The sequence below is a fragment of the Elgaria multicarinata genome, chromosome 8 (genome assembly GCF_023053635.1).
Source record: "Elgaria multicarinata webbii isolate HBS135686 ecotype San Diego chromosome 8, rElgMul1.1.pri, whole genome shotgun sequence".
NCBI lineage: Eukaryota > Metazoa > Chordata > Lepidosauria > Squamata > Anguidae > Elgaria > Elgaria multicarinata.
This window is the reverse complement of record NC_086178.1, coordinates 37,522,243-37,535,868: the sequence shown is the minus strand read 5'-3', so window position 1 is coordinate 37,535,868 and position 13,626 is coordinate 37,522,243. Positions and strand designations below refer to the sequence as shown.

At 38.0% G+C, this 13,626-nt stretch overlaps 1 protein-coding gene across 4 annotated transcripts in view; it reads right to left on the bottom strand.

The window, feature by feature from the left end:
• Positions 1 to 4,954: 4,954 nt before the first annotated feature.
• The window catches only part of TFDP2 (transcription factor Dp-2), a 46,024-nt gene continuing 37,352 nt past the window's right edge, over positions 4,955 to 13,626 (bottom strand). For all 4 annotated transcript variants that reach the window (XM_063132171.1, XM_063132169.1, XM_063132172.1 and 1 more), the window contains exons 11-12: positions 10,914 to 11,019; positions 4,955 to 10,330 (exon numbers count right to left, since the gene is read on the bottom strand). In XM_063132171.1, the coding sequence (XP_062988241.1) occupies positions 10,153 to 10,330; positions 10,914 to 11,019 (284 nt within the window). In that variant the 3' untranslated portion in view covers positions 4,955 to 10,152. The remainder of the gene's footprint in view (positions 10,331 to 10,913; positions 11,020 to 13,626) is intronic.

The following is a 13,626-nucleotide window of genomic DNA, read 5'->3' as shown; positions in this document are numbered from 1 at the left end:
ACCTCAGCATTTGATGCTGGAGTTTTCCTTTGAAGTTTGTTAAACAATGACTTTAGGTTAGCAGCAAAATGTCCTGAGAGACTGAATGTTCGTCAGTGGCTTCTGAATGTTCCAAATGTCAATCTCTCAGGTCACTCTGTTGCTGCCATGGGTTGCCATTCTTTAATAAAGCAACTTCTGCAGCATGAAAGTGCTGCACTCAGAACTTATCGGGAAGTTTGATTCTATTTGTTTAGGCCTGAAATGAGACAATGGCTTCCTCTCTAACTACAGGTATTAACAAAATAAAGCTAGGAATATTGGATTAACTAACACCTATTATTGCTGTTATGAATGTTCAGTGTGCTCATCTTGTATACAGGTCAATTTTTAACTTTATAAAACACACTGCCAGAACCTTTAAAAATTACTCATTTTTTTTACTTTCTTTCAAATTACATGATTTCTTTTTCTGCACCCTCCAGCATAATTCAAATATAAAACCTCTAATGAGGACTTAGAATGGAGAGGAGGAAGAAAACATACTCCTAGATTCATGATAGTCTCTTGTCTGGACAGGCTTTTACCTGTAACAATAATGAAGCTCTGCTTCTACACTGCCAAATTTTTGGTTCAGTTCACCAAGTGCAACATTATAGTGACTCATCACTCCTGTAAACTCTAGTATTAAAACAGCTCTATGAAGTAGAAAACAAAATAAATGTCTTTTCTCTCCAGACATCTGGCAATGAATGACAGGCCAATTCAGTCAATAATTTCAGTATAAGTAGAAGGGAGAGACTCAATTTCTCCTATTGGATCTCTCTCCCTATGTTATTTATTTAGAAACTGAAGAATTTATTTAGTGATGTGATGTAGCACTCATCGATCTAAATGCCCTGCTTTGAATGAGCTCAGAACTCTACCCTTCCTTCAAGTTACCAACTCTGCTTTTGCTGCTTTGTCCATGTATCTCCAAGTTTCTCTTAAGTGTCCCTCCCACCAACTTCAAATGTGTTTTGTCTGGTTAGTTGCTGACCCACTTACCTTTTAATTTACCTTTGTAAGGAATCTTCCTGCCTTCTTCAGACAGAATCATATCACTGGCTAAGCAAACTTAACCTGGATTAGCCACATAACACATTGATAATCCTCCTACAAATATTATAAAACAAGAATTGAGAGCTATAAAAGCCCACAAAAGCAGGAAGAACCTGTTTGTTTGTAAGCAAGACAGATAAAATGATATGCATTCATAAAGAGACACTTTAGCAATAGATTTTTCTTGTACCAAAAATGTAATGTGCATTTTTTGCTATGACCACAATAATAAATCCCTCTTTCTCTACACAGTAATTTTGATTTTTTAATTAGAGTATGCTTGAGTAATTGTAGAGTACGAGATGCCAAAACTATACCTGCAGGTTGGGGCATTGCTCTCTGGCATCAAGGTTTAAAGCAAGTCTTAAACTAGTACTCATTTCAGAATGTTCCAGGAAGCACACACCCTTACTGTAGTTACTTGATCCATGTAATTATCTTGCCCATGCTAGAGGCTAAGATATACTGTCCTAACCTGCCTATGCTTGTGGCACTATGTATTGTTAAATGGTGGTATTCAAATAAATGGCAAAAGATTTCAAAAGCATAAGTGGTTAGAGCTAGAGCCTCTGACTCATTTCCTGTGTCTTCTCATTCTTGAATTATAACCCTTATATAGTAACTGTCTTGTTCTTTCCTTTCACTTCAATGAAGCAGTGTGGTAGCTGTTTTGCAATATTCATATTTACAGAAAGTAAATATAGTCAGCAAAATGTACAACGGAGAAGAAAGGGCCATTAAACCAAAACTGATATAATACCACTTGGCAATATATGGAAACTTTATGCAAAACTTTATGAATGCTGCTGCCCTACAGTAATATTACCATGATCTAGCAGAAAGGGTTTGATAATAATATGGCAAATCTGTTCAGGCATAATAGAAAATATCCCAATTCTTGTATGAATTGAGTAGTTGCAAACAAAAGCCATATTACTGGACTTGGGTAGTTGCACATATAGAATTGGATCTAGACTGTCATTCCTTACTCGTTGCATTGATTTGACTGGGTCTAGTCTGAGGTTGACTAAGTCTGGGTCTAACCCACCTGAACTGAAATTATTAGTTAGCTTTCTGTGAGGTGAAATGCCTGGATTGAGACCCTGACTACCTGGCAAGCAACAGAGAGAGCGAGAGCTTGAAAGCATGTGCTTGTGGGCAATGGAAGTGCACAGCACCCACAACTCTGGCAGCTGGGTAAAGGGTGTTATTTCTTCCCCACTAGCAACCTTTAGCTCAGTGATAATCCACATGTGAAAAGCAACATGGGCTAAAATGCGATGGCTATCTTTTAGCAAATTAAATACAATATATAATATACACCAAGTAATCCCTGTCTATACTGTTTTGCAATGTCTATTTTTGTATACTATTCCCCAGTGTTGTCTGTTTTCTAGCAAGACACGTAGCAGAAATGCTTAGAATATTCCGAATTTAATAGATCTCAGTGTGCATATTAATTATAAAGTTTTATCTCCACAAAATGTATGCTGTAGAACAGAAATGACATAGAAATGCGTATGATTCCATGTTCTCCATGTTTCCAAGAACTGTCAAGTGTTACTGGATTTAAGCTGCAATCTTGCGCTAGGTGGGACTTACTTCTGAGTAAACATGCATAGGATTGCATCATTGTTTTCCTTTGGATGATAGAGCATGTCATAAGTTAGTTTGTTTAAATACCACTATAATACCAGCAGCAGCTTTCTAGTAGATCTAAAGCCATTCTATTGCTAATTATGAAGACACACAAACATACGATCTAATTATTATAATCAATTTGGGGCAGTTTTATGCTTTTAGACAAACATTTTCATCATTACTTGAATGCTGTCAAAGATAGCTGGCTACAGATAAAGTGAATAAGAGAGCAAAATAACGGATGATAAAAGAAGAGCACTTCAGGGAATTTCATAACAAGGGAGAGAAGAGGAAAAAAGAGGAAGGAAGAGTACAGAAACTGACAAGTCAAATCTAGATAGTTAGGTGGGACAATCAAATTAATGCTTTATACCAGTCTCAGTGGTAATAGGCAAATAGAAATTTTTAACACAATTAAAAATCTTTCACAAAGTATACAGGGTCTAATGCCCTGCATGGGAGTTAAGAATATGTCCTAGGGTGCAACCTACATGTATCACACTCACTATGTAGGGGTTGAACAAACTCCCATGCATTTTTTAATTTACATAGCCTCTCAAACACTGGACTTCTACAATACTTTCAAAGAGGACATTGTTCAAATCTGGCCTATTCACCATGTAAGGTTGAAGCAGAGTTTAATGAATAAATGTATACAATTTATTTTTGCTGTTTTGACTCCCCCATCCCTCACATTTCCACCACTTGCCTGTGAATCACAAAACCAATCTCTACCCCAGTTGCAAAATTAAGCTCTTCTAACTAGCCACATGACCCAAGATTAACATACAGCAATATAATTATCTCAACCACTACAAAGGCTGCAAACAAAACACAGTATATCTGGACAAATATTTTACAGAGTTTCACATTGGTCTATTAAGGTCCAGAGTTTCAGGACTCTATGAACAGAAATCATTCATCACACCCTCTGGTGCATCCTGCCAGCCATTTATCCAAAGTTAGGTGAAAATCAGCACCTATTCAATCCATATTCATTCAACCAGATGTTTACACAGTAAATTTTCTATATCTACTCTTATATTGTGATATCACCTGGACAACCGTGCACACCAGACTCTTCCCAAGGTGGGTAATCCTGGTCAAAAACTTCCTATAGAAAATATCACCAGCAATTTCTACAACTAGCAAAACAGGTGGGTAATCCTGGTCAAAAACTTCCTATAGAAAATATCACCAGCAAGTTCTACAACTAGCAAAACAATTTTTAAAAGGTGTATATGGAAAATATCATGTACTGAGGGTATCTACAGCTTCTGGCGTGACACAGGGAAGAAGCCCAATCATTATTGAGACTCCCAACATGTAGGAAGAGGAAACATTTTTTGCTTCATGAGACGAGCAAAAATTGTTTCTCTGAAGCTGCCATTTGTGTAAATAACGGTAGATAGCACGTTGACCTTAACTGCTACTCTGAGTCCAATGTTTGGCATTAAGGTGCTAGTTCTGACAAAGTCAGAGAAAGGTGCCTGTGGACAAAAGACCTGTCATCAGCTCTTGCATGGCAGCAGCTTACACTCTTCTAGACTTGCGGACCTTGTGAAAGCCTGATGGGTGTTATCTTTCTTTCTTTTTTAAAGTATTACTAGTACTTTCACCTCTGCATTTGCATTATGACACTAGAGTCACTAGAAACGTAGAAGCTGGTACAATACCACAGCAGCCCTGTCTACAAGCCAGGACAAGAAGGGGTAGCAGATAATCTGCCGTTTCTGAGGTCAACTTTTTTCTTGGCTGCTGAGGCTGAAGATGAGTAGGACTGAACTGTCTGCCCCTAAGATACAAAGTTTGTTGCGATTTGTTTCATTCCACTTTGGCTAGGCAACCTGATGCATTAGTACATGGAAATGATGTATATAAAGTTCCTCTTTTGGCAGAATGAGAAGGTAAACCCATGCTATCAACATTTCTTAACTCTTTCAAAGGATTCACTTTTAATTTTAAAAGGAACTGTACCCTTTCTAATAAGAAAGTGAGAAGGGGGCAAGGAGGAATAGAAGATCAACTAGATGTTGTGCTAGAACCTACAAAGTGTTGAAATTAGTGATGTTTTATATTTATTTTGAAAACATCAGATTGACTTGACCCTCTGTCCCCTGCAGTTTACTTTGTAAGACATGTTTTCTGAAATGGAGAACACATGCAATGAACACTAACCTTTGACAGCTTTCCTTTGCCAGAGTGTTTTGTTTGAAAACAAGAGCAACACCAGTTGTCTTTAAATTATTTTATTCTGTTCTACAGTTTAGTTTTACTTCTCAGGTCACAAACAGCTGGATATTATTTTTCTTCAGAATATGCATGCTTTTCATTTCAATCAGATGCAAATACTTGCCCTGTTGTGCACAATCCTCACTTGCAGCATTTTAATAAAATACAGGATCACTTGAAATATACCGAAATAGATTCTTATATAAAATTTCCATAAAAAAATAATGGGTATTTATTTATAAAGTGTGTGATACTACAAATCAACTTTTTCCTTTTGGAGCTGACACATATTTCTAATAGCAACGGTCTCACAGTAAAACTATATGTGTTTCTTTGCTCTCTTAAGACACAAACAATACTACATTTTTCAGACTTTTAACTAGCCACACAAACTGTAAATATTATCTGGTAGTAAATAAAAATTATTCATAAAGCAAACATAAAACAAAAATCCAGCAGTTTCTCTACAAAAGCTTAGCAATAAAACAGAATTTTAAAGTATCTGGTAGTCCATGAAACATTAAATCTTCTGCAAGTTCATTTATGAACTAGACTAAACTTGTCACAGTGTGCTGGGCTGGGTTTACAGGTTGAAGTATCATGTGTGTGGTAGCTGCTCCAAGTGTATAGAAGCTGGCCACATGGAACATTGCATCATGTGACATGTTTCCATGCTGCTACAGTTCCACAGAGTGTGTGTGTGTGGAGCAACCTTTAAATAGGCCTTTAGATATTTAATTTGGAGAAACACCACTGTCAACATTTTGGTAAAGACAAGAATGCTTTTACACCAGAGATTCTGGTAGGAAAATAGGACACTTTATATAAAAAATGAACATCGGGGGAGGGATGACACAAAATGGTTGCAATTTATTAGAAAAAGCAACTCATACTCTTCTGGCAATGTTGTTGAAATGCACACAACAGCCTACTACCATTGTATTTAACTGTGCAGTTTACAGAACTGATAGAAATAATCTTTCCCAATGTTACATTGAGGCTTAATTCATGTGTTATGTTTTTAGCATCACTTCTGTTAGTGACAGTAGTGTGTTTGTATGATGAAAATTACTGGTGGTAAGATTGAATTAAGGCATTTTTTTCTTATAAAAGTAAGAAGCAATCTACATTTTTTCATAAACAAAAAATACAAATATTACACCCAGTAATGGCTCGTTTAAAAACATTATTAAGAGCCTTTCAAATTTGCTCTTACTTTCTATGCCCACAGCAAAATTCTACAATAGTTTGTGAACATATATATTATTTTGATTGTCCCATATTTATTTTACAAAATGTTCAAACTTTTCCACCAAACTTCATTCCCCCTTCCCCAAATGCTGGAGTACAAAAAGAACATATCTGAAAATAATGACCAAGGTCTTCTATAGTATTGATGCCATATGGGCAGTTTCTTTGGCTAAGGTACATTTTGTCTCTTTTCCAGTCAGGATTGCAAGTTTCCTCTGACGAAATGAAAGAGCTCAATCCAGTCCTACTGTGAGTGCAGCACTTACATGTGGAAGGATTCCTATAAGGCATAACGTTACAAGGAAAAGGATGTCTGTGCGCTCCTCTCATATTACTGCCCATCCCTTCCTACTCTGCTTGGTGAAAGAATGCCAGTCTCCCATTCCCTGTGTATGGCTGCCTATGTGTACAAACCAAGGGAGAGAACAGGGTTCTGTTATGCTCTGTGAAATATTACAGCTGCAAAAGAACTGGACTGAGCCCTATTGGTCCAAAGTTTCCTCTTGAGTCTGATTACTAAATATAGCCAGAATATACTGGCTATATACTGCAAATTCAGTAAAATGGAGAAAAGCTCAGAATGTGGTATGAGGTTCACAATTCTAAACAGCAAGTTTCCAGCCCTTATTGTTATGTAGATATACTTAAAAGTATATGGATGATTATTATTACTTTTATTATTATTATTCCACCTTTTCCCCAGTGCTGGGACTCAAGGCGGATAAATGCCTGCTGAAGTCTTAGGAAAGTTTGCTGAATCAAAGTTCCAATGGTGGAGGTGGGGCTTTAATGCCCTACCTAATGTTGTGCCCCTCCTAACGAAACGAAAATAAATTATACAGAACAGTAAATCATTACAAAATAACACAGTGAAGAGAAATTATCATGGAATTCAACTTTTCCTGGGGCATAATTTGAATTTCCTGGACTCATACATACAGAAAATGTTTCCTCTTGAAACACACAACTGGCAGGGTCAGTAGATTCATGTAACCTTTTATTTCAAAAGCTCCTGCATTAAAATATATCAAATATATTTTAAAAAATCTAAAATTGAACAGGGGCAATTATGTTGATTACTGGTCATATGTACTTCTTCAGACCTAGATCCAGAATACTCACAAAAATGCAGGGGGTAGGAGTTTAATTTTTTGGGTGCGTGTGTGTTGCAACTTGGAAATCTCATTTGCAACTTGAATGCATTAGAAAACAAGATCCATACCAACATCCAGAGACTTGTTCTTGGATATACTCTAGATTTTAAAAGTGTATTTAAGAGAATTAGTTCTGGTTATTTTTTTATACCACATAATTACAGGATTCTGAAATTCCTGAGGAATATCACCTGTGTTTTGAAGCGTGGGAGAATGGACTGAATGCCCCTGCTGCCCATCCTACTTGAGTTCAGGTACTGTGTAAAACCAAATCACATACAATACTGTGATATAGACATTCAGCCTGTATTAAGATGCACACAGCTAGTCTAGAAAGGACTGACCCACCATCTATATGGCACCATAGTTTTGCCCACTTGTGCATACAAGAGCTGCACATATGAAAACAGGTCTGCAGATCTGCTCCACAAATCAACATAGAACTTTTGATCACTTGCAGATAGCCTGATATTTCACAAGTTTGAGTGAAGAAGGCAAAGCAGTGAATATGCTGTTGTTTTCTGAATGCACTAGGATTAGGTATGGGCACATGTAGAACAGCTGTGTCATACACAAGAAGCGAATACTTGTTTGGAGTAAATGCAACACGAATGAGTATCATTTCCCACATTTCCCCCTAAAAGTCCTGCCTTTTATTCTATATTTCATGTAATAATAGTGTTGATTTATTATTTTTTGCTTGCTATAAGGTCCAAACGACAAAGTGAGACCTACAGCTTTAAACATGAGGCTGTATATTTTTGTAAAAAGAGGGGAGTGGGAATATGATTTCAAGGCCAAATAATTGTGCTGGTGGGGTCTTACAGGCTCTTTCCCTGCCCTCATATCTTCCTGATCAGGCGAACTTATATCAGGTATTAAAAGACAGCTGAGGAAAAAGCCCCTGGAAGGATAAGTCACACAGACATAAATGGCTGAAGAGGGGAGCTATAGCCCTTTAAAGTGAACCCTCAAACCCTCACTGTATGCATGAATGGGCAGACTCACATAAAAAGACATATGCATCTCCTAACCATAATGCAGTTTTTCCTTCAGTTACACTGGATTAAAAAAAAAAAGTTAAAGAGCAGAGAGAAAGTAACTATATTTTCATGCTTTGAATTAAGGGGCTGAGCACCTTCCTCCTCATTTGGCCAGTATTTTGATACAGTTCAGCCTGTTCAATTAAAGCTCTGTTCTATATATGGAGCTTGGTAAAATTCTGCGTTTGAGATATATGGAAGTTTGCCTAATAATTTGCCAAATCTCACACAGAAAGCAATTTTAAACATTGGAACAGGCATCTCCTGGTAGCAATGTACCTCAAAGACTAAAATAAAGTTGAAAAAATATTTCTGTGATGGAAATAGTACATTCAGTCCCAAGCTTAAAAAAATCCCTTTTATTTACCCATAACTAAAGCACACCAACTTTAGCTGAAACTGCTTCATATAACTACAAAATGTCCTTAGGTTATGATATTCATCATTGTGAGCAATGGAATATACTTCCCTATCTGTCATCTAAAACTGCCAAGGTTTGATAAAAATGTAAGACTACATGGGAAGAAAGATTATACTTTGTTACAACTGAAACTCCCTTTACCATTTTTTTAAAAAAAATCTTTCAATATAATTTCATTTCTGGCTTTAAAAAAAATGAACAGATGCAGGAAATACTGCTTAATAATGGATAATAGAGGGAGAAAATAGTAACCTGCTGAAATACTAATGCTAAATGTGTAGTAACTTAAAGTAGAAGTGTTCAAGTTCAAAACATATTTGCCTGCAGGCATCTGTATTACTACTTCTGTACATAGAAAATGGATTAGTACAAAACATACATCAATAGCCTCTCTACCATAATCTTATTAGACATGGTGGCTTTAAATATAATCTGTAGAAAAATGAACAGAAAATTGCCTTAAGAGTGAGCATCTTACGTGATGAATGGGACAAAAGAAAGCAACCAAGGAAGCATTATCCCATGATACAGGAAGCAGAATGGTGCAGGTTTCCCCACTCTGTACTGTATTTTTGCTCTGCCAGACCTTTTTGGTAGGTGTTCTAGTCCTTTGCTCTTTAAAAAAAAAGGCACTATGTGCTAATCCAACTGCTCTGCATTTGGGCCCACTAGGGCAGGTGTACAGTTGCACAATGACCATGTGCCTATCAAAGCCTGTTATCTTTATTATCTATTACTTCCTTTAATGGGAGTCAGGTAGCCACTCTAGATCCAGGAAGGACTGAAGATTTGGCTCCTATGGGAGGCCCCAATGCATTCAACTGGCCAAGCCCCCTTGCAGCTCCCTCATCAACCGGCAATTTTCCAGTGGGAACTAGAACACATAACTACAGACACATATTTGCTGATGCTCCATGCAATTTGAGGAGTAACCCATGCACAAGGGCTAAAGATTGCGCCTCAAACTGCTGAGCAGGTATAGGGAAAAGGGAAGGAAAGAAGAGTCATATTGCTCCTGTAGACTGGATGCAGGTACCAATGACATTTACTAGTGTCACTCCAAAAAGCCCATTTTCCCGTTGGGAGGCCCTTCACATTCAATACTACGTCCATAGGTTCAAGTACTGAAATCACACTCTTTCCTTGCTCTGTAAAAGTACAATGCCTGTACTTATTATAAGCAGCTTTCAATCTGACATTGGATGAATCTTTTCCAAACATTAATAAAACACATAGGACAAAGAGGCAAAATGTGGAAGAACGCTACATAAAGAACGTAAGCTCATGCAAATAGTGCTCAAAAGCAGCATTTCATATGGCTGGTGTGTCTCTATTCTGGTGAAGACGAATCATTTTCATCCTCATCCTCATCATTGAATGAGCAGGGGGTTTCACCACGTGACTCTGAGTAGTATGATGTTGCACTGCTGGACTGCTGACTGCTGGGGGCCAGTAGTTGTCCTGTTGCTAAGGCCACTTCAGCATCCAGACATAGTTCTGGATTTCCACTATCAAAGGAGCAAAAAGAATCTGCTTATCAAAGAGAAATGTTTCTTATGTAATAGCATTTTAGACTTGTTTTAAATTACAGTTCACTAAGCTCTACTACCACCACTGGCTTGAGTCATACATGCATGTTCATCTCTCCTCAACTGTAGAATTAATCCATAAATTGCAAGTGATTACGCTATGACAGACCTATTTCTATAGACAGAACTTTCAAGTGATCTGTCATCCAGTCAAACAATACTTTTCAAAGAAGTGAGAATTCACACATTTCATTTAGCCTCATTAAATCTTAGGTAAATCAACTGATGAGACACCAAGTAATTTCCCTTTTCCCAGTTATCAAAATCCATAACATGTGGCTTTAAGCTTAAACCTTCATGCACATTAATCTTAAACACCCCAGTTTGGAGATTAAATGTATATAACAAAAGGCAAACCAAGATGTAACGAAAATGAGTATGTCTTGCTCTGTACAGCATTGACTCAATACTTACTGAAATAAAGGCTCTGAGCTTGATTTTTCCCAGAGGGCTATTTCAGCTTGTTAACAACACAGAAGCAAATCATCCATTAAACATTTACCTTGATTTAAAAATAGCAGTGTCACCAGCTTTGCCTAAAGTAGAAGCTGCTTGAGCTGAATTTAAAACTAACTCCTGGTTCACCCAACAAACTCCTGAAGACATATCTAAAAGAAAGAATGAAATCTATTATAATCCAACACACAGCACCTGTCCTTTAAAATCTGTATGACGGAAACATGTAATAGCAGATGTTTACTACTTTTTCTGATTAGAACCATACTGGGTAGTATCCAACGAAGGCCTCGGGTCGGTGGCCCACAGCCGTGGGTGGCAGCGCATGCAGCTGTTGTCACTGGCAACTGTGACATAGCATTTCCGGGGAGAGTGTCACAAGGAGCAGAAATGCTCATTTCCAGAAGAAGCGTGACCTACCCCTTCCAGAAATGAGTATCTCTGCTCACTGTGGCGCTTCCCCCTGGAAGCACTATATCACAGTCGTTAGTGGTAGGGGTTGTATGCCTGCCTGCGATATCAAAGACACCTGCGTGTGCACCGCCACCTGTGGCCCTGGGCTGCCTGTGTTGGATACTACCCGCTGTTTTCTCTCTAGGCAAAAGGTAGGCAACTTGTGGCCTTCAAAATGCTTTGGCCTAAACACCTACCGTTCATCACGACTGGCTATACTGGTAGGGCTGATGGAAGTCGTAGGCCCAAATATCTAACAGGCCACAAGTTGCCCACCCTGCTCTAGGCATCACCCCACTCACTCCACTTACCAAGCCATAAATCAAGGAACGTGATGTTATTCTTGAACAGCTGTTAAAGAGGCATGCATACAATGAACATTGTTTTTCTTATTAACTAGCCATGAACATGTGAAAATAAATGCTTATTCTTTTGTTTTCACTACCTTACAGTCCTGGAAATAGAAATGGATTATGCCACGAAAAAGAAGAGAAGCTAGAGGTTATTGAGAAAATAATTAAATCTAGTTACTATCATTGTCCTAAAAATTACAAAACACATTTAAATCCACTACTTTACACAGGCCTCTGATTTTAGTAACAGGGAAAATCACACCACGCTACCCCTGCTTCACATTTTGTAATTATGTTAAGGTTACGATAACAAATTAAAAAGTCTTTGGAATAACAGTTTGCATAAAGATAGAGTAGATTAATAAGCCACTTCCACATGCCTCCCAAGACAATGAATCTTTACAATTGTGAAAAAAAAGGGGGGAAGGGAGAGTAGGGGCCACTATGGGCAGTGATTTGGGGGCTGCACACACACACACTTGCCTACCCTCCAGCAATCTTCATCAGAATCACTGGGGGGGGGGGAGAGTTTTTAACCACACCCTGCCCTAAAGATTCTTATCAAGATCACGATTTTCTCACTGCTAATAGCAGGAGGGAAAGTGATCTTGATGTGGATCCCTTGGTAATGACTCTAATCTTCCCCCCAACCTGCCATCCTGATCAGGATCACTGTCAGTATTGCTGGTGAGAGAGGACAGTGGAAGCCTCTCCCTGTTCCAGGGGATTGCCAGAAATGAGGCTACAGCTTCTTCTCACATCTCCCAGTCCTGATAGCAGCAGGAAACAGTGATACGATCCCATTACATGGCAGATGACCAAACAGCTGGGCAGTGGGAGAAAGTGGGCAGGACACTCCAGAGGTTCCTCAGGCTATACAGAAAACTGCCAAGGGCAGCATACAGCCCATGGACTGTGTTAAAATGGCAGTTAGTTACCAACAAGGAAACATGAGTGAAACAATGTTCAGGGAGACAATGTAAATAAATACAGTGTTAACTGTTTGATAGCTCGTTCCGATAAAACAAAACTTTTGTAAATATAAATGTTTTAATATAGATTAGTTCATGTGGCTTAGCATCATTAAAAGGGTGACTGCAACCAATAACAGTAACTTGAAACAGGATCTAAATTCAAGTTACCTAGGGTTGTAACAAGCTATGTTAGGTTCCATTCCAACCTATAATGAGTTGTAAAAATCCATGCTAATGTTCTCTCCTTTAAGTTAGTAATGTAGCAAAAGTATGTAAATCAAACTACATAAAAGTCAAGAGGAGAATTCAGTAAAGACAGTAGGCGTGGCCCCTATACATATATAAAGCAAGACATCCCAATAAGTATGTACCCAACTCAACTGGATCTAGCAACAATCTTTGTTTCCATCAGAAACAAGATAAAATAGTTATATCCTAGCTGAACAATTCCTGAGCATGTCAAATTCAACCATATGATTAATAATAAATGGTGCAAATTAGCTGTTAAAATGGTGTAACAGGGCTCAGTAAAGCTGCTTCATGAAAGCGTGCTCTTTGCTACTTGATACTTGGAAGTAAAAAGTTATTCCAGTCTATGGCTATCTCTAAGTCTTTGGTAATGTGGTGAAATGGGAGTTCTGTGAGCACTGGTGTTTTGTGAGAATTATCATTATGAAACAGTACAGCTGCAAGACAGACCTCCATCAAAGGGCCTTGCAAGTCTTGTTTTGTTCTGCCTCAATAGTCACCTATGCATAAATACTGGCACTGCAAACTAGCCAGAGGGGGGAAAATGTACTTTAAATCAAAATTACTTGTTGAAAGTTAGAATCCAAAAGCCAAATTCTCATGCCTGGAAATGCAGAGGTTCTTCACATATGTATTTGCAATATGACTTGTATGAACTGAGGAGTTTGAATTGCCTTGCTTGAACTTGTGGAAAATGGTAGGAGAAAAAGAGCACAATTCTTAATAGACC